General features: G+C 38.2%; 1 protein-coding gene across 19 annotated transcripts in view; it reads left to right on the plus strand.

Annotated features, from left to right (window-relative positions):
- ADAM22 (ADAM metallopeptidase domain 22) overlaps positions 1 to 22265 on the plus strand; it is a 246631-nt gene that overhangs the window by 158514 nt on the left and 65852 nt on the right. For all 19 annotated transcript variants that reach the window (XM_049714741.1, XM_049714740.1, XM_049714742.1 and 16 more), the window contains 8 exons: positions 689 to 771; positions 5085 to 5148; positions 7177 to 7246; positions 11524 to 11594; positions 16944 to 17018; positions 18961 to 19032; positions 19898 to 20064; positions 21526 to 21610. In XM_049714741.1, the coding sequence (XP_049570698.1) occupies positions 689 to 771; positions 5085 to 5148; positions 7177 to 7246; positions 11524 to 11594; positions 16944 to 17018; positions 18961 to 19032; positions 19898 to 20064; positions 21526 to 21610 (687 nt within the window). The remainder of the gene's footprint in view (positions 1 to 688; positions 772 to 5084; positions 5149 to 7176; positions 7247 to 11523; positions 11595 to 16943; positions 17019 to 18960; positions 19033 to 19897; positions 20065 to 21525; positions 21611 to 22265) is intronic.

Raw genomic sequence — 22265 nt, forward strand, 5'->3', positions numbered from 1 at the left:
CAGTCTGAGTAGCAAGCATCTAAAGACTGGGGTACCACCTTGAGATGCCAGAGGCTCTACCCTGTTACCTTTTCCAGGAACATTTAATCCAAACAAATGAGTCTCTTAGTGGAATTTCATTAATGTGGCTCACTTCTAGAAGAAACTTCTCAATTTCAAACCCTACCCTAGACTGCTTACCAGTAAAGCCATTCCTGGTTGGAGAAAAGACTAGTGTAAATTTGTCAAGTTTTGATAACTGTAAAAATAGGCATTTTTCTCCATCAACTTAATTTAGTGACTCTCAGATGATTTATATTCATCTTACTTCACTTTATGGGAAAGCACACCATTTTGCTGCTACTCAAGGTTGAGTTTCTCAGGACTGGGGAAATCGCCGATTGAACTTTTCCTGGTGCTGGGGGCCACATATGTATTTCAGAGTCTGTTTCTTTGTTCCGTCTATCATCATCTACATAAAAGGAAAGTTAAGTCAACTTTTATTTCCCTGTCTGTTGATTTGCAGTCAGCTCGCTGGGAGTGTTTATGAATAATTCTGTTAGAAATGGTTTGATAATACTAGCCTGGATAGTGAAACATTGTACAGAGCTTTGCACATGGAGGTGCAGTGTGGGCAGAAACCTGTGAAACGCTGTGGCAGAGTCTCTTTGTGATGGCAAAGGCTTATGTTCTCTATTTCTGCTTTCAGGGAGGAGAACACTGTTACTACCAGGGCCACATCCGAGGAAACCCTGCCTCATTTGTGGCATTGTCAACATGCCATGGACTTCAGTAAGTGTCCCCCAATTTTTTGTATCATCCATTTTTTTTCCAATCACTTATTTTCTTTATTTTTAATGCACCGTGGTCAAATCTCTATTTTATATCAAAAACTAATTTTAAATCAGTGGTGGACCAAATCTTTTTCTCCTTTGTGGTTTATAAACCAAGCAGATTGTTAAATTAGAGATGCGGAAACCAGGGGCTCTGTGATTGTAATATGCATCCTTAGTGGTATTTGAAACATTTTTCTAGTTTCATCCAGATGGAGACAGGAGTGGTTTGGGTAACTTTGTTCTCTGTTTCCGTGGGTGTTTAGCCCCTTGGTACCCGTTCTACCCCTCATACTCCTTGATGTTCATTTTTACATTTGTATGGAATAATAGAGATTTCAGGAGGTAGAAACTCCTGACTCCTTGCACAAAGACAAGGGCTGCAGGTGACCTCAAGAGCTCATGTGTTTTAGCCCTTTATTCAGCCAGAATCCCATCTAACTCACAGCAAACTCGTGGGAGGGTTCATTTGTTCTCAGAAATCTCTATGGAACGAAGTTCATCCTTCCTCAGGGCCTTGCTTCCTTTTACATAACCTTCACTATCAAAGTAGGTTTGCTGATGTTTACTGTGGAAATAGATCAGCTTCCTCCATCCTGTCTATGATGGTGATACCCAGGTGGCTGTCTGTCTCTTACTTGTCTTGTGACCCCTTATAAAGATACTGTGTCAGCCCTCAGCATTCTACTTAGACTAAATCATCCAACCTCCTTGTTACTTTTTAGGGCCCAGAACCAGCTAGCACTTTAGTTTTGTGAAAGTTTTGTTTGGAAGCTTTAAAATACTTCCTGTCTGTTACCAAGTTAGAGACGTGGATTTTTCATCTAACAAACAGTTATTGAGCATCTGGTGTGTGCCAGCCACTTGGAATATTAAGGGGATTAGAACGTGAGCCCTGCCCGCAAGAGCTCCCAGTCTAGTGGGGAAGCTAAATCTAGCCCAGCTTCGTGCTATGGAATGTGGTAGGTATATTTGTTTTCTTTGAGAGAGAAAAAACCTGAGAAAAACGCAAGCTGAGAGTGGGCACTGAATGAGGTCATCCCTGAGGGCTCCAGAGAGATGTCACCTGAAGAAGGTGGAGTGGGCCCTGGAACAGGCTTTGATAGAATCTTCCAGGAGGAGGGGTTCGACTGACAGGTCCAAAGAAAGTGAGGAAAGAGACCTAATGGGAAAGGCTGGGAAATCTAGCCAGTCTGCCTAAGTGGTGCCTCTGGTCAGGTTCTGGCAGTAGGTACGTGAGAGGCAGGAAGGAGAGAGCACAGGGATCAGATAAATAGCCAGAGAAAGGAGGTCACATGCCTGAGAGCAGGATAGACCTCCATTTGCTTATTGTTTTCTTCTAAAGGACAATTTTACTAATTTTAAATAAATTCTTTGAATAAGGAGACATTTTTACAAACATGGAATCCGTTCCTAATATCTGAGAGCCTCAGCATTCTTAATCTGGAAAAAGAAACGTCGATATCCCCTTCAGCAGTAAAATTGTCATCTCTGATCTCAAGATGAGCACAGCTGTCAGCCAGGAATAGTACACTGGGCTTGCCGACTTTTGTGACAACAAATGTCTGTTCTAGGCTTTTTCCTTCCTCTCTCTTCCTCCTAAAATCTCAGTCCAAAGTCACAGTGTAAGTGTCTTGCCCAGTACATGTTCCAATTCCTCCTTGCCCCTCCCCTCCCCCACCCCCCAGTTTTCCAAATGGACACAATATTGTGAAAATAAGAGAGAAGGTATTACTGCCTTCTAAGGACCCTAACAGACCTGAGACCCTCAGACCAACAGCTACTAATCCTACACAGTTCTAAGGATGGAAAGGGAACTTTAAGGATGTTTTAGTGACTAGTTGAGGAGTTGAACTCAGAGCCTGATTCTGTTGTTTTAACTAAGTTAAATTTATTTCTCCCTTTAGAAACTTTTTCATTTAAGACTAAACAAGAAGAAACAAACAGAAAACCCACCATGTGTAGGGATACTGTCAGGACTGTGTACAAGTGTATTTTGGTGTTCTTAGACTTTTATGAGCATGTTGAATAATTCACTCTTGTTCCTTTTTGTTATTTATTATTACTTTTCATCTTGATTTTACCTTCTGAACAAACATTGCTGACAGAAATATTTGGGGGAGCTACTTCTAAATATTAAATAATTTATGTTGTCTCAATTGCAGTGACTTAGATATGAGATATATTATTTCATCCATGACTCATCTTCTATAAATGACCAAGTACATGTTGAGATTTTTCATTTTTCTTGATTTACTGAATTCCATTAAAGAACATAAAGGGTAAAATAATCAAACTCATATCTTTTCCATAAAGAACCTGCAGGAGCACATTTTTTTTTCAAATTCGAAGGACTGATGGGCAATATTTTGGTCCTGGTATGTCTGATGTTTTGACAAAATCCTCTAACTATGGGAACATTAAAGAATGGAATCAAATGTAAGTTTATTGCCCTCTTGTGGCAATTTGTATGAATGACATTTCCTTTCAAAATCTTGTTTTGATGCAGCCTTTTAAAATTTTAGCTCAATCAATTGGCCGGTAATGACTTGGTCCTAGCTATAGGATTTTATCAATTATAAACTCTGTGATGGACTCAGTATACTATTTGGAATTTATATAAATGTAACAGAAAGCTTTCAGTCCTCAAACAAAGTAAATGAAACACACATGCTTTTTAATTGTTAAAGAATCAAAAATGGCATATCTTCGTTTAGGGAACCAGGACTTCCCTGGTGGTCCAGTGGTTAAGACTCCACACTTCCAGTGCAGGGGGCATGGGTTTGATCCCTAGTCCGGGAAGTTCCACATGCCCTGGGGACAAAAAAATAATAATAATTCATTTAGGGAACCAGAATCTTCATGGATGGTGTCAGAATCTGCTTTGTTTATACCATGTATCATGATGTTTAAATCCAATAAAAAATAACTGATTTTTGCATTGGATACTAACCTAATTCAAGAGGAAATAGTACCCAATACTATTTAAACAAAACAATCTGCTTGCTACTTAATCAGTGTATCCATGTGAACTTTGGCAAAGGGTGATGGTTTCGTACAGCTTTCTGGTTGGGTCTGGCCTGTTATCAGCAGAATGTTCACTGCCATATTTGGTGTCTACTGTTCTGAAAATGCTCCCTTCACTGATTCCTTAGGCATATATTGTCAGTAATATCTTACAAACTGCATCTGTTTATCTTTAAATTCCAAATGCAGTGTCATCCAAATTCAGAAAGTGCACTTTGGGTTGAAAACATTACAGATGTGAAAAGGGCATTTCTAATGGTATATGAAAGTAGAGGACATGTGGAAGATGTTACTGCAGGAGTGAATAAATTTGGATAGACACGGAGCTGGAGGCCATTATAATTATAGCTCAGGAAACCAGCCGATTTCGCTAAGCGATCAATGAAAGACACATACTATTCTATGGTTAGCAGCTTGGGTATAATGCAGTCATTTCCACCTAACGCTGGAACGTGACTGCAGAAGATCACAGCTTCACCCCCCTCAGACACCTGAGTGGTAACACAAGTTCCTTCAGTATCCGAAGGGACATGATCTTAATAGAAAAACCACATTACTCTAAAAGGGACGGCTATCGGATCTCTCCGAGTGGGAGCTGAGGCCATATGTAGCTTAAGATGCCCTCCAGAGGATTTCCCAATTGGCTGACAATCATCTCTAGCCAGTGAGGTCCAGAATTGAACTTCAGATTTGCGCCCTGTTCCCTGCATCCTGCTGCCTTGTGCCCGCCCTATTCTGCTCTTCCTGCAGCTTTTGTCATCTTATTAAATGTATATGATGTGCGTGTATGTATGTGTGTGTGTGAGATACGTGGAGTGAGGTGTGTGTCTTGTGTGGTGTGTGTGTGAGTGTCTGTGGTATGTGGTGTGTATATGTGTGGGGCTGTGGGGTGTAATGTACGGTATAATGGTGTGTGTATGTGGTATGGTATGTGGGTGGTGTGTGTGTGTGTATGATGTGTGTGTGGTGTGTGTGTGTGTGTGTGTGTGTGTGTGTGTGGTATGGGTAGTGTGTATGAGTATGATCTGTGGTGTGTGTGGTGTGTGTGAGTGTGTATGATGTGTGCTGTGGGTGGTATGTGTGTGTGTGGGGTGTGCTATGTGGTGTGCACCCCATGTGATGGGTGGGACTGGGAAGTGGGCATTGAGAAGTAAACTGGTCCTCCGGCTGCTGCTGACTTTAAAATGATCTTGTTCTGAGGCAAGAGTCAATTGCCAGCCCTAAGTATTTTCTTGTCCTTGGCAGTGGGATGTTCTATGATGGGAACCACACCTATCTCATCGAGCCGGAAGGAAATGACACCTCCCAAGTAAGTGCTCCTTCTGTTTGCTGTGGCAAATGTAAATGTTGATGCTGGGAGCTTTTTTTCCCTCTTTTTTCTCTCTATTTTCATTTTTTGGGGTCAGGAATATATGTATACATGTATACGTGTAATATGTACACATATACATTTAAATTAAATAGTGAATAAGGCAAAATCACAGTGATCTTTTATAAAAATATCTGCCTGTTACTCTTCCATTCAGTCGGAAATACTTTCCTTCTGAGGTGTTCTGAAGCCTTCATTTCTATCTCCACCATAATGTGCTGTGGTCTGTCTTAGTCTGCTCAGGCTATCATTATAAAATACTGGGTGGCTTAAACAACAGAAATTTATTTTTGCACAGTTCTGGGGACTGCAAGTCCAAGATCAAGGTGCCAGCAGGGTCAGTGTCCATTGAGGGCTCTCTCCCTGGGGTGCAGACAGCCACCTTCTCACTGTGTCCTCACATGACAGAGAGAGAGTGTGAGGTCTGGTGTCTTTTCCTCTTCTTATAAGGGCACAAGCCTTATCAGATTAGGACCTCACTCTTGTGACCTCTGTTAACCTTTATCACATCCTCAACAGGGCCTGTCTCCCAATATAATCACATTAGGAGTGTAGGGCTTAAACATGAATTTTGGGAGACACATAGTCAGTTCATAACAGATCGAATCCATAGATAATGTGATTTTCCAACCTTTTTCTTTTCTAGATTCCAGATTTTTCTCTATTGCCCATTTTCTTTAAGGCCCCGTGGTGATGAAGTTTAGAGAAATCTGGGTTTTCTCAATTCTCTCTCTCACTTTAGTTGAAACATTCATTTTTCACAAATTAGAAAAGGGTTACTATTACTGACTATAGAGAAACATAATGCACTTCCATCCTAGCTCTGTACACACAGATATTCTTCCATGTATCATGGAACATTGATCAAACACTTAGAGAGGCAAATAATTTCAAGAAACACACATTGTTTTGCCACTCATAAACAGTCTTGTGTGGGAAACTATCTGTTTTGTGTGTTATTTTCTGGGTACCCACTGAGAGTTGTCCTGTCACTTTGCTTGACAGTGTGATTTTTTTTTTTAAATACATTTAGTTATTTATTTTTGGCTGTGTTGGGTCTTTGTTGCTGTGTGTGGGCTTTCTCTAGTTGCAGTGAGCAGGGGCTACTCTTCATTGTGGTGCGCGGGCTTCTCATTGTGGTGGCTTCTCTTGTTGCAGAGCACAGGCTCTAGGCGCACGGGCTCAGTAGTTGTGGCTTGCGGGCTCTAGAGTGCAGGCTCAATAGTTGTGGCGCACGGGCTTAGTTGCTCTGCGGATCTTCCCGGACCAGGGCTCGAACCTGCGTCCCCTGCATTGGCAGGCGGATTCCTAACCACTGCGCCACCAGGGAAGCCCGACAGCGTGATTTTTTTAAAAAGTAATATGAAACTTGACTCTTCATGACATTCTTTCTTTGGTAATTGAAGGAAGCCAGATGAAGTTATTTGAATGTTCATTAAGTTTTCTTAGATGAAACATGGCTTTTTATCTGTTGGTTTTTCGCAGAAGTTTATGTGACACTTGAATGTTGAGGCAGGGTCTGCTTTGGGCGTTCTGCTTGTTCCAGTCATCTGGCTCCCCAGTACAGGGAGACTGTGAGCTCTGCAGTGTGCCTAACAAAGCTATCGGGCTCTAAAAGGGGGCAGGGCTCCGTGGAAAGGAACCAGTTGTAAAAAACATTCACCCATTTCCCCAGGCGTCTTGCTTCTCCTTGGGGGAATAGGTCCATTCATTTCTTTTTGATTACTGCAGGCTTTGGCTTCTCTGTCTGTGAAGGTGTTTTGCTTTTAATGGGCTGCCACTCTGATGCTGGGAGAATACAGGAGTGAGCTGGAGGGGTTGTGCAATGGCTCTTCGCCTTTCCAAACCCAAGAGAATGCGTAGTCAAGCGACGGTTCTTTTAAGGTCTAAGCTCCTCCAGCTATGATTGCCTGAGCCTGGAGATATCTGGTTGTCCCTGCCTCATCTCTCTTGTTTGTGTTGTTTCAGGAGGATTTCCGTTTTCATTCGGTTTACAAATCCAGACTGTTTGAATTTCCCTTGGATGATCTTCCATCTGGTATGATCTTCTTATAGTGATTTAAAAAAAAAAGACTTTAGTAATTCATTTTAATGCTTTAGAGCTAATTATATGTGGAATATCATCAGCCTGTGACTGCTCGTAACAGTTTTAGAAAGTCAAGTAACATCAAGAGAGAGAATAAAATGCAAACCTACCTCATGTTTATAGTGGATGAGTTTGGAAAGATACAGCTTGAACATGATGAAGGAAAACTTCTTAAAATTATAAGACTCAAAGTAAGGTATTCCAGGAGAAATAATGTTAAAGCAAAAATGGGTCTGCATACATAGAATATATAAAATTCATTCTTGGTGAAATACTGAGTTTGTAAACATAGAGATGCACCCTTAATTATTTTCCCGTTTGTTGTTTCCTCATCTCTTTTTGCCCCAGCATTTTAAGAAAGAACTATTGTAGATTAACATTTATTATGATGATGTGCTATTTGTGAAATTGGTCTTCCTTCCCATGTGTGTTTATGGGTCCATCTATTTATAGATTTGATTGGAGAGTTGCATCCATGTCTTGTCTTGGCAAGAAAGGCAGAGTACTCAGGCTTTGGCCTCATTAGTGGAGCAATGATTATGCAGAGTGCATTTATCTTTGGCTATGCTAGACTCATTCATGTTCTCCTTCTAAAGATAGGGCACACTTTGAATATCTGACGTGGAGATGCTTCCTCCCCTATTTAGTGAGCCCTGACTATGACCATAGTACATTCTAATTTTTAAACTCTTTTTAATCTTTGCAACAGCTCTGTGAGGTCAATATTATCATTCCCATTTTATAGATGAAGAAACAGAAGCTCAGCTAGTTTGTTTTCTCTAGGGTCCCACAGCTAGTAAGGGGCTGAGTGGGGGGTTGGATTATGGCACTACGAGAATGTACCCTGGGAGAGAGGCACAAGGGCAAATGGAAAAATTACTAGACTAAAGCAAACCCTAAACTACTACTTAGGAAAATGACTTAAAGGCTGCATTGTCTTCTCATTGGAAAATGAGATAAGTGTTTTCTAATGTTCCTTCCTCTCTGAAACAAACTTGTAACTCCTTGACCTTCTGCGGTTACCCCGAAGAGAAACAGAACTCACCCCCTTTTCTCCTGCTGCCAAAGAAATAGAAGATCCTATTTTATAGAATTCACTATTTGGAAAAATCTGCAAATGAGCATATAGCTAGCTGATTTTACTTTACATGGAAACTTTAGACTGTTCCTTCGTTATCTTATGAAACTTATTATAATCCCTATTATGGGAAGAAAATAAATCATGGTTAGCTGCCTGAGAACAAAGTTACAATCTTATATAGACATTACTGGAAACAATAAACATTAATTAATATTTAAAGTAATAAATAAAGAGTCCCCCCTAAGGACTTTATTGTAGGCTTGCTTTGATACAATCTTATAATTTTTTAAAAACTTTGTTCAGGGTTTCTTTACAACAGAAACTTTGGAAGTGACTCAGCAGTTTTGCTGTTATTAAAAATGAGTTTTGAACATATTCTTTGAAAACTCAAGTCTGTCTCAGTTTGTTACTGGTTTTCTTTTCTTATCAGAAGTTTACAGTGTTGATTTTGAGTGTCATTTGTCTCTCAACATATTTAGATTTACTATGACAAATTAGAAGGAAACAAAAAATAGACAAATGTTAAAACTACAATTTTTGTGATATAAGCTCAAAAGGAAGCTTTTTTATTTTAGATTTAATAGTGTCACTGAGTTATGGATTATATTATGTCTTTTTTTTTTTTTGCTATGCATTATGTATTTGCCAGAGATAGAAATATGATCAGGTGCTCCTCAAACGTGTTTGACTGTGGAACGTTTTGTTTCATTTGACACATCTCTCAGGACTAGTATTCCTAAGAACACATTTTGAGAACAGCTTATTTATTTAAACACTGACCACTTAGCCCTCAGTGTTTTAAAAATTACTACAATAAAAAACAAAACAAGCAAACAGAACAGAAATAGACTCATAGATACAGAGAACAGTTGGGTGATTGCCAGAGCAGATGGGAATGGGGGCCAGGTGAAATAGGTGAAGAAGGTGGTGAGGTACAAACTTCCAGTTATAAAATAAATACGTCATGGGGATGTAATGTAAAGTATAGGGAATGTAGTCAATAATATTGTAATAACTTTGTATGGAGACAGATGGTAACTAGACTTACCTAACCATTTCAAACTATATACATTCTATAAATATCAAATCACTGTGATGTACACCTGAAATTAATATGATATTGTATGTCAATTGTACTGCAATAGAAAATTACTATGATGAAATACACAAAACTAGTATACTGTTTGCTGAGTTTTGACACCCATATTCTCCCCTGGTGAGATATAGAGCATTTCTGTTACCCCAGTAACTTCCTTTGTGTCTGTTCCCTGTCAGTGCCACCACTTCTGCAGTTCCTTTTCTGACTTTTTCACCATAGATTAGTTTCTCCTGTTGTAGCTCTTCATACAAATGGAATTATGCATCATGTTCAGTTTCTTTTGCTTAGCACATGCCTGAGATCTATGTTGTTGAGGGTAGCAATTGTTCTTTCTTTTATATTATTGAGTATGTTCTTATTGTATGAATATACCACAATTTTTTATCTCTTCCGTCGATGGACATTTGGATTGTTTCCAGTTTTGGGCTATTATGACTATAACAACTATGAAAATTCTTGTCAAAAATCTTTTTTGTGGACACACGTCTACATTTCTCTATCAAATACCTGGGAGTGAAATCACTGGGTCATAAGGTAGGTATATGTTTAACTGTATAACATTGTTCTGAAACTTCAGCATGCATCAGAATCACCCGGAGGGCTTGGTAAACACAGATTGCTGGCCTCGTCTTTAGGGTTTTTTTTTTTTTTTCAGCTGCTTTATTATGGTATAATTGACATGCAAAAAGCTTTATATGTTTACTGTATACAACTTGATGAGTTTGGAGATAAACATACACCCATGAAATCATCATCACAATCTCTGCCGTAAACATATCCATCCATTCCAAAAGTTTCCTCCAGCCCTCTTTATTTATGATGATGATAAAAACACTTAACATGAAATCTAATACAATACAGTATCCTTAACTATATGCACTAAGCTGTACAGTAGATCTCTAGGACTTACTCATCTTGTATGACTGAAACTTTGTGCACTTTGACTAATAACTCCTTATATCCCCCTCCCCGCAGCCCCTGGCAACTACCATTCTAATCTCTGTTTCTCTGAGTTTGACTATTTTAGATCCCTCATATAAGTGGTATCATATAGTATTTGTCCTTCTGTGTCTAGCTTACTTCACTTAACAAAATGTCCTCTGGGTTCATCTGTGTTGTCGCAAATGGCAGGATTTCCTTTTTTAAGGCTGAATAATATTCCATTGTATGTATATATCATATTTTCTTTATCCACTCATCCACTGATGGACATTTAGGTTGCTTCTGTATCTTGACTGTTGTTAATAATGCTGCAGTGAACATTAGAGTACAGATATTTCTTTGAGATCCTGATTTAAATTCCTTTGGCTATATACCCAGAAGTGGGATTGCTGGATCATATGGTATTTCTCTTTTAAATTCTTTCATGAACCTTCATAATGTTTTCCATAGTGGCTGCACTAATTTCTACAGCTTTTGATGAAGTATACCTTGGGTGGGTTATGAGAAATTGCTTTTCCAAGTTCCCAGGTAATGCTGATGCCACTAGTCCAAGGATCACAATTTAAGAACTACTGTTGGAAGAGAAATGGCAGAACGTTTTCCCAAAGTGGTTATACCATTTTATACTCTCATCAGCATTATATGAGAGTTCTAACTGCTCCGCATCTTCACCAGCATTTGGTGTGTCATTCTTTAGTGAAGGTCAGTGGTGGAAGTGAAGGTCAAGTGGCTATTCAGACAGTTCCCCATAAAAATGTGATGGTATTTGTAGGAGAATTTGGAGAAAAATTTTGAGATAAATTAGAACAGGAGTAATGTTTGAGATTTTTTTTGAATTGTATTCCTTCGTGGTATGTTTATTTAGTATTAATATGAATGCAGTTACTTAGATCAATGTTTTGTATTTTCCTTAAGCACAATATTATATATTATAAAATTCATAATTAGTTATAATTCTGTAATTTATAAATTATAATACTCATTGATGATTAAAGTACAGTTATATAATTTGTACTAAGAAGGGCTAGTAAAACTTTGATTACCCTTCGTGAAAAAAACCTGGCAAATGCACTAAGTTAAATTTAATTTATTTTTATTTCCTTTTAGAATTCCAACAAGTAAACATCACTCCACCAAAATTTATTTTGAAGCCAAGACCAAAACGGAGTAAAAGACAGGTATGTATTCACAGGTATATGTCATGATGTTTTAAAAACATTTGGCAACTGCCAATCAATTTAATCTACATGAAGTCTGTGAGGGATAAGAATTAGTTCAGGCATTTGCTATAGTGTGGTAAACAAGAAGGGTGACACATTCGTAGGAGCAGTGGAGTTGGGGCCATATTATTTCATAGACTCAAAAGCACTCATAGGGGTGATAATATGGTCATTCATCATACAGACGGATTATGAGGCCCCTGCTGTGGCATCTCAGGTTCTTTCTACCATAGGCTTCTTTCCTTGCCTGGGGGTACACCACAACATGGAGTCTACTTGGGTGGTACACGTCCTTGTATTTATCCCCTTAAAGATACCCCCTTAAGAGTGACTCCATCAGGTTTTGAAGCCACAAAATGGTATTTTCACACTTGAGCTATCAATACTTTGTGGAGTCTAGGATATAAAATCCGAATGTCTGCTTTATGAATGTTCAAAGGGTATTGAACTTAATAATAACAACAGTTCATACAGTGCTTTTAACCACGTGAAGTAGGTGCTATTATTTCCCTTTCACAGCAAAAAAAAAATGATGTGTCTGAAATGTGCAAATGACTTGCCCAGAATCGTAGAGCTGGTAAATAGTTTAGACAAAATAAGAACTCTGGTCATCAGAATTAAGATATTATGACAGTTGTGGTGGTGGTTGGTATGAATGTGTGTGTATGGCATAAAAATAGGATGAGAGAAATAGATCTCTAATAAGATAAAGCCGTTGAAGGAATGAAGTATCTTCTTTTTAATATGTGTTTAGTAAGTATGAAATAAAATGTGTTTACATACAGATTTCTAATATGAATGATAATTCCTAAATTTTATTGAGTACTCACCATGTTCAATTGTATTAACGTACTTAATCCTCATAACAATCTTTTGAGGAGGGGATTATTATTAATATTATCACTGATTTACTGATAAAGACATTGAAGCATAAGAGGCTTAAGAAGCTTGCCCAGGGTTACATTGGGTTACCCAGTGGTGGAGCTGGGATTCTGACCTAGAAGTCTGGTCTCAGAGCAGTGCTTATAACCATGTATGCATTACATACTGCCTCTCAGAAGCTGTTGTGTCCCATGAATTACTACTATGAGCTCTATATGTTTTGTGAATGTACACATATATTGAAGCCCAGTTAAATAGATAAAAGTAATTGCCGTCAGGATTTAATTTGAATCAGTATTTACTTTCATGACTTAAGAACCAAGAGAATGGGATGATTTTCTTTTGACATGATCCTTGAAGTTCTTCATAAACATCTGCAACATCCAGTCATTTGCTAAGCAGACAGACCCTTGATTTCTCTTTATGAGAAAGCTGTGGACCCTGGAGGCGAGGTGTTATAAAACCGTGTGGCCAATATGGCAACTCTCTGACACTAAGAAAATACTGGGACTTGTTATAAGTCTACTTGTTAGAAAGGCTCAGGTCTCTACCACAATTAACAAAGCAAATACTATCATCCTAACAACATCCTTTTCTTTTTTTTCTAGGAATGTTTTATTATTTATACATTTGTGAATTTGATTTCTAATAATTGATATAAATTTTATTTTAGTATTACATGTGTAAAAAATCCATTAAGAAAACTCTTGTCAGTGGATGCAGTTTATGTTATTTTTTGGATTCCAAAACCAGAATTATAGTCTATTATTTCCTATTAATTTGATGTTTTAAGGGATTTTGAAAAGTAAAGTTTTTTAGAATTTGGGAATGCATTAGCAATGAAACAAAATCCATGTGGCAGAAATATTTTAGTTTAAATGCAATACTCGAACATTCATGTATTTTTTTAGGTTTGATTGTATACCCTTATGACAAAAATGGCCCTTGGGCAAGTGAACAAAAAGGTTTATTGAAAAACTAAATGTGTGTCAAAGTATGGCACAAAGGAAGAAGTTAATTTTGCAGATCTTGTTAAAGATTGTGCTATAGACTAATTTCAGAGAACCAAAGGATGTGGCTGCCTTCGTGACTCTTGACAGTACCATTCATTGGTCATGATTTTGAAGGTGGAGAAAATTTGTGGTTGAACAGACAGATATAGCTGTACTGGGGTAACCAAAGACTGCCTGAGAGCTCTCCAAACTATCCCAACAGAGCTCCTATATATCACTTGGGGCATCCTCTGAAGCCTATCAGCAGAAGGGGCATGTCTCAGAGCCTGATTTGGAGATTATATAGTAAAAGTGTCAATCATTCCACTCCCTATGTAGAACTCTCAGAGATTCTCAGGAGCTTAAACCATGTGTTATTGCCGGGGACCAGCCCCAGCTGAACAGGTTTCACCGAAAGGGGAGACGGAGTCGGCGTGGACAGAACACAAGACACCTCAGAGGATGCAAGGATCTGCCAAATTTATTTTCATAATTCCGAAGCTTTTATACTGTGAGGCAATCTCACTTTCAATCTTAACAATTTAGTTCCCTAGCCAAAAACCCCTTACAAGCCATAAAACAAAGATCAAAAACAAAGGTACAAAGCCATAAAACAAAGGTCGTTTTCGTCAGCAGATTACATCAACAGGTTAAACAGGTTTTTATGGTCAAGTAGTCTTCTGATCTCTATAGTCTCTTTCATCCCCTGTGGTTAGGTACATCTTGGTCACATCTAGGTCAGGAACTTTATCTGCGGTTCCATTATTCTTCCCAGAAGTAAATGTTCTTATACCTGTAAGTTCTGTTTAGTTAGCTGGTTACACAAAACACAAACTCAAACACATTACTCTTTTACAATCTGTAAATGCCTTCAGGCCGTAACATTTTACCTTTAACATCAAAACAAGGTGCTATAAACGTACTAACCCTAGGGGGTCTTTGTGGAGGGCATTGTACCTTAAATCTGTCATCAAGGTCCTTTGCAAAATATTTACAAAATATAATTTGTCCCTTATATCTATTCTTATAAAAAGAGCAGTAAAGCTTATATATATTTGCCTTAAAGCTTACCCTATCTAATTTCGCATATACCCATTGTAATAAAAACCTTCCCCGCCACCAAACCCAAGAATTTCCTAGTATATCTTTAACTCCCCAGGGAGGCCATAACTCATCCAATTTACTTTGTAAAGTAGGTTCTTGCCACAAAAACATTCCTGTCGTACTTCCCCGAGCCCAATGCCCTGGCCTGGGAGTGGGGATCTCAGGTGTAGTCATCAAGGGAGCCGGAGTGATTACAATCTTTCTTGGCTTTTCCCTCGTTTGGGATCTTTCCTTAAACCCTCCATCGGAACTGGGAATATTTCCCAACCCCAATAGCAATCCTACAAAATCACTTTAGGCAAAGGCAGGGGAAGACAAGGGGAACCACACAGAGCAAAGCCTTGCTACCACACAGAGGAAAGCTGTGGTCCACGGAGGAAATGGGAAACAAAGCCCTGCTGCGGCGGGAGAGCAGTTGCCATTGGCCAGGTCTCTTGTCTGCTACCTGGGTTCCCATCTGAGCTGGGCGTGGGAAGCGAAGCAGCCATGGGGACAGGGTTCAGGCTCCTGCAAAGTTGGGGGGTGAGGGTCTATGCCCCACCTCTGTTGGCCCCCAAGTTCTCTCCTGATGGCCCCTCTGCGACTGTGCCTGTCTTAGGTTGTTCCTTCCCTGAGGAATCTTACCCGTCTCTGGCTAACCAGCCATCCTCCGGGGCCAAGCAGGGAGATGTGAGGTGTGCGAGGTGCAGTGCCCCCAGAGAAGGTCAGTTCTCTGTCACCTTGGTAGCCTATGCCCCCGTGGCCTCCACGCCCAGCACCTGCCCTGGGATTCCCTCGCCAACTGGCGGGGCCCCGGCTCTGGTCACATGACTTCGGGAACCCAGGTTTCTCCTCCAGAGAGGGCCCAGCTTACAGCACTGGGCAAGAGAGACCAATTGCACGGCACCAGCCACCAGGAGGCCTCAACAGGGTAGGGGGAGTGTAAAAAACCCTATGTTCAGGAAGCTTTGCTTTTCCATATATGTGTCTGACAGCATCAGCTTTGCAGAGGAGAACTTTGCCTCTCCATATTTGTACCCGATAGCATCAACTTTGCTTGACACTACGGGTCTCGTCTGTGCTGTAACTCAAAGGCACTTCCTATGTGGCTCCCGACATGTTATAATCTCCAAGATATACTGTTAAATGAAAATAGACTGATGCAAAAGAGAAGGAGATAAGTGGAAGTACAAAATAAAATATATCTCATATTTGATTTTATATGCATAAATATTTCTGGAAGAAACCAGTAACTGTGCTGTACCCATTGTGGGGGAAGGAGTAGCAATTGGTAGATGGGGGACAGAGGTGAGAGGAGAACTTTCATCCTATACCTTTTCATAATTCTTTAATTTTTGAACCATGCAAATTTATTACTCACTCAAAAACTAAGTAAGTTGATGAAAATGAAAAAAATACTAAATAAATAAAAGGGGAGGGCTTCCCTGGTGGCGCAGTGGTTAAGAGTCCGCCTGCAAATGCAGGGGACACAGGTTCGTGCCCCGGTCTGGGAGGATCCCACATGCCGTGGAGCAGCTGGGCCTGTGAGCCATGGCCACTGAGCCTGTGCGTCCCGAGCCTGTGCTCCGCAACGGGAGAGGCCACAACAGTGAGAGGCCCACTTACTGCAAACAAAAAAAAAAAAAAAAAGGGGAAATTTTGTTTTGTTTATTTCTCCCATATTTAAAATTTTTTTAATTAAAAAAATTTGTTTCAGCTTATTGAAGTATAATTGACAAAGGTAAGATATTTAAAGTATACAGTAGGATGATTTGATATACATTATATTTGTGAAAGGATTCCCCCCATGGATTTAAATAACATATCCATCACCTTATGTATTTCCTTTTTTTTTTTTTTTTTGGTGAGAGCATTGAAATTCTACTCTATTAGCAAATTTCAATTATACAATATAGTGTTATCAATGTAAGTATCCATCAGTGGATGAATGGACAAAGAAAATGTATATATATATACACACACACAGACACACACACACACAATGGAATATTACTCAGCCTTAATAAAGAAGGAAACCCTGTCATTTGCGACAACATGGATGAACCTGGAGGGCATTATGCTAAGTGAAATAAGCCAAACAGAGAAAGACAAATATGGCATCGTATCACCTACATGTGGAATCTAAAAAAAAAAAAAACCTCAAGACAGAGTGAAAAAGCGGTTGCCAGGGGCTAGGTAGTGGGGGAAACTAGGTAGGGAGAGGTTGGTAAAAGAGTACAAACTTTCAGCTAAAAGAGGGATAATATCTGAGAATCTAATATGTAACATAAGTTTCCCATAGCCAAGATCAGAGGCTTATTTACGAGTTATTTCCTTTATTATATTGCAGCTTCGTCGATATCCTCGTAACATAGAGGAGGAAACCAAATATATTGAACTGATGATTGTGAATGATCATCTCATGGTAGGATTTGCTGAATTTTGTGTTGTTTGAACTTGTCTGTGCCTGGGGTGAAACTAGTGGGTGCAGGAATATGTTTAGAAGAAAGAAGTCCGTAAAGTTGTAAGTTGGAGAAGGTATATGTATAAAGAAACATGTCTGTTACCCAGCAACAACCTGTAAGTAGGAAACACTCTTAGGTAAAGCAATTAACAGTATTTTGTGAGGTTCCAAAAATATTTCTGTGACTCATAATGTTAACTCTTTGGATTCACTTAGTTAATGTAGGGGCTAATATCTTCTCTTACAAAAATCGCAAGGTTAGAAAAAAAAAGGGAAACTTCTGTTTTATATTGAAAAAGTGAAGCAGCAATAATGTGATTCTTTAGTTTGCAATGTACAGCTTTATCCTAATAAATGGAAAGCAATTTTTCTATTTCTGTCTTGCTATGTAGTAAACCATTTGGAAAGGTTTATAAACTTATTTACAAAACAGAAACAGACTCACAGTCTTAGAGAATGAACTTATGGTTACCAGGGGAAAAGGGTGGAGGGGAGGGATAGATTGGGAGTTTGGGATTGACATGTACACACTACTATATTTAAAATAGATAACCAACAAGGATCTACTGTATAGCGCAGAGAACTCTGCTCAATATTCTGTAATAACCTAAATGGGAAAAGAATTTTAAAAAAAGTAGATACATGTATAGTATAACTGAATCACTTTACTGTACACCCAAAACTAACACAACATTGTTAATCAATATATGCTGCAATACAGAATAACACTTAAAAAAAAAAAACCTTATATAGCCAAGCAGTGAAGATTTTTAGGATAAAAACCTAGCCAAACTTCCTTTTTTGTTGAGTCAGGTTTTTTTTAATACTCAATTCATGGGCATGTTGTATATTCAGTTCATGAGCACGTTGTATACTCAATTCATGGGCAGAGTTTTAAACTAAAAATATTCAGTGATGCACGTTGCTGAATTTTACTTAATTTCAGGTACACATACATTTTAATTTACTTTGAATTATTTATTTGGGGGAAAATGTGTCATTTATTTAAATATGATTAAACTAATAACATTGATTATTAATTAATAATAATTATTATTATTGAGTGCTTCTTCCTTGTTCAGGGTAGGACTAAGTTCTATCTTCCTACCGATTTGATTTTGTGAATGTTACTTTTTCCTGAAATTTTTACAGAATAAAAATAAGTTGCAAGAACACATATTTTAGACATTTTAGGATATCATAAATTCAGATGTCTGTAAGGATCTGTAGCAGATAATTCAAATAAAGTGAGCCAGGTATAAAACAATAGGGAGGGGTGAGGCCTGTGGCAAAAGAGAAGTCACATGGTCTGCCCAACGGGAGAGTCTGCTTCTCAGCCCTTGCCAGTTATTACCATGTGGGGATACTAATTTTGAGTGAAGCCAGAAATCATGATATTTCCTGATTTTTAAAACAGCACTGAGGCCAAACCAAAGATATATGTCATTCACATCAAGCCTATAAGCCACCTCCTCGTGACCATTAGGGCTTTCTTCTCTTTACTGAGTAAGTCTTGTGGAACTTTTTATACTTTCAGCATTATTCACATGCAGTTTTTCTGGCTTTCACCCTACCTTTATTTGTATGTCTTGCAATTTATCAACAACTTTCATATGTTTTATCATTTTGAATTAACAGTCTTGTGATGAAAAATAAACTTTTGAAATGGATGGAATGGGTGTTTTCTACTTTACCTCAAAGTGGGGTAAGGCCTCAAACTTTTAGGAGGCCTCAAACTTTTAGGAGCGTTGCCTCAGGCTACGCAGCATCTAAAGAACTAGGTGTCAACTTGCAGTTTTTACAGAAAGCTTTAGAGGCCTTTCAATTACACCGTATTTCCTCTGCTGAGATGAGTGTTTGCTGATGATCTTGAAGCCCTTCACTTGTTTTCTTTTGCTTTCAGTTTAAAAAACATCGGCTTTCAGTGGTACTTACCAATACCTATGCGAAATCTGTGGTGAACCTGGCGGATTTAGTAAGTATGAACCCGATTCAGTATTGCCACAGAGGAAGTTTATCTCCTGATTGCTAATAAATCGGATAATGTTCTTATATTTTCACTGCTCTAAATTGCACTTTAGCCAAGGTGTCCTGTTAAGTCCCTGGTAACTTTGCCATGAACTTTATTGACTTTGATCTCTGGCTGGGAAAATGATAAAAGGAAGTGGTCAGAGTTACAGCTTTATGCCTGAAGTTTTTTATGCCTGTATTTTTGCCTGTATTTTTATGCCTGTATTTATGCCTGTATTTTTATGCCTGTATTTTTCACACTGGAAAAGAAAAGGTTGAGTCGTAGCCCCTAACAAAGATATTCACAGTGTAGTTCTAGCAATGGAGAAACAGTTGTGCCTCTTCAAAAGAGTGCCTGGTGCCGTTGGAAAGTTGCAACTAAATAATTCTACTGAAACTGCTTTCCAAATCTTCCCGACAAGGCAATGCCAGTACCTTCCCCATGAGTTTAATTAGGGCCAGCTAGGGTGTACAGAAATTATCTCCTTCATGAGTGTTCCACTTTTTGCTAGTGTGAATCTTATAGGGTGCCAGAAAATGGACTCTGGGGGAACCTTGAGCAAGGGTGCAAAGATTTGTCAAAAAGCAATATTTTGTTTCTACCAGTACTCTATTCTTTGGTTATGACTTGGTAAACAATTGGATTCTCTATTACTCAAGGGAAATGCATGTAAGTTAGAAAAACAATTATCTCCCCTAAAAACAGTGGAATTTCTCACATTTAGCTAAAACTCGAGGAGTTTCCATAAAAGGAGCTTTGTAGTCCTGTTCATAAATCAGTTGATTTTTACCACATGTATAGCTGTGTGTTCATTTTGTTAATATACTAGATATATAAAGACCAACTTAAGACAAGGATAGTATTGGTTGCCATGGAAACCTGGGCGGCTGACAACAAGTTTGCCATATCTGAAAATCCATTGATCACCCTACGTGAATTTATGAAATACAGGAGGGATTTTATCAAAGAGAAAAGTGATGCAGTTCACCTTTTTTCGTACGTAACTTTTGTAATGATTTATTACTTTTTTTATTCCATGTTGAATACTGTATTACTTGTGGATGAGATGTATTCTTTCTACTGCATAATGCAATTAGGATTTGATGTGGCAGATATATTTGAAGGAAGTTTTAGAGTACAGATTGTTTGAAACTGTCATGAATATTCAATAGATTTAATTCTGAGTTATTTTATTATTGCATGTACATTTCATATAATTTTTTTCAAGAGATTTAATCAGAGCATTTACTGAATGAAAGTACTATTAATTCTCATAAAGAGTATTCTTAACAACAGATTATTATATATTCTTTAAAGTTGCTGTCTTTTAAATGTTAATGTTATCTTTGTTTTTGGTTTAAGGGGAGAGCTTAGTATACCTAGGGTACATTTTGTTTTTTATTTTTTCTTACTCTTATGGTTTTTCTGGGGGGTAACCTGCATATTTGATGTAAGAGCAAATCATAAATTGCAGCAATTTAAAAACCTACCATCTAAAGCCAGAGCTGTTGAAGAAAGTTACAAATGGAAGTAAAAGAGTATTTTTGAGGTAACTTTTTATTTTACACAATTCCAAATTTACAGAAAAGTTGCAAGAATAATACAAGGAAATACCATATGCCCTTTACCCAGATGCATCAATTGTTAACGTTTTATCCCATTTGTTTTATGATTTTCTTCTTTCTATCCTTCTTCCTTCCTTGCATCTATCTATCTATCAGTGTCTTTTTTTGTTTTTTTTCCTGAACTATTTGAGAGTAAGTTGGAGACATTTACTTACTGGGCCTTTACTACTAAATACTTACATATATATTCCCTAAGAATAAAGACATTCTCTTATATAACCACAGTAAACTGTCAAAACCAGAAAATTTAACATTGGTACAATGTTTTTATCTAACCCACTGTCTATATTCAGATTTCACCAATTGTTTCAATAATGTTTTATAGCTACCCCCCAACCCTTGCCCAAATCCAGGATCCAATCCAGGATCACACATTACATTTAATCGTCACGTCTCTTTACTTTCCTTTAATCTGAAATATTTCCTCAGCCTTTCTTTGTCTCTTTTGAGGTTAACATTTTTGAAGAGTATAGGCCAGTTATTTTATAGCATGTTCCTCATTGTGAGAATGTCTGATGTTTTCTCACTGTGAGATTCAAGTTATATGCATTTTTGATGGAAATACCACGTAAGTGTACCTCATGTTAGAGATCCTTTTTTCATAGGTATAGTTCTATTTAAGATATTTATTGATCATGTGGGGAAACATTCCTCAGAAACCTTTTCCTTTGGTTATGCGTGCCAACAATTTTCATATTCCTCCCTTACCTCAGGAGTATATAGTAGAGAAATGTATGTGCATTGAGAAAATAAATGTGGTAACTTAATAATGAGAGGTGCTATGATATGTGGACTGTCAGCAGTAAGCCTTTTTCATTTCCTTTTCTGAAAGGGGAAGTCAATTTGAGAGTAGCCGGAGCGGGGCAGCTTATATTGGTGGGATTTGCTCGTTGCTGAAAGGAGGAGGCGTGAATGAAGTAGGTGTGAACATCTGTAAGATACAAAGTGATATGATGGCTGATGATGTTTTCCTAATATTTAAGGGACAGTTTCTCAGTATTCCACATACTCCAGATATTGTTATTTTATTAACAACCAACATGGTTAGTGCCAGAGGCCGGAATAGGGAAATAAGGAAAGATAATATCGGATAATTCTGTTCATGTTCTACTTAGAATAATTTCCAGGTTTAGCTATATACAGATTAGATAGAGAAAATCTTTACCTTTACCTTTATTGAAAATAAGGCCCTATTTATCACGTTGACTCTTTTTCCAGAGAATTGAGTAATTCCCTGAAGCACTGGGTTACTACTTAAGAACTCAATTGAAAATTGTCTTCCTCAATATTTGGCAAATTTTTGGAGGAAAAAATAGACTAGGTTTTCCAAAGGGTTAACTTCTACCCCTAGGGCACTAAACCTGATGGAAGTGATCTAAAAGAAAAATACCTGAATCTTTGGGAGGCTGCATATCGAAAAAAATATCCCTAGGTCTTTTCAAGTTTCTTGTGGCCAAAGATCGTCACCATTTCCTATGACTCATACCATTGGTTTTCTGAAGCCAAGTTCTATTCAGTTTGGGGATTTTAGGAGTGCTAGTGGACACACAAGGATGAACAAGTTCCAAATAA

This window comes from Orcinus orca, chromosome 9 (genome assembly GCF_937001465.1).
Source record: "Orcinus orca chromosome 9, mOrcOrc1.1, whole genome shotgun sequence".
In the NCBI taxonomy this organism is placed as follows: domain Eukaryota; kingdom Metazoa; phylum Chordata; class Mammalia; order Artiodactyla; family Delphinidae; genus Orcinus; species Orcinus orca.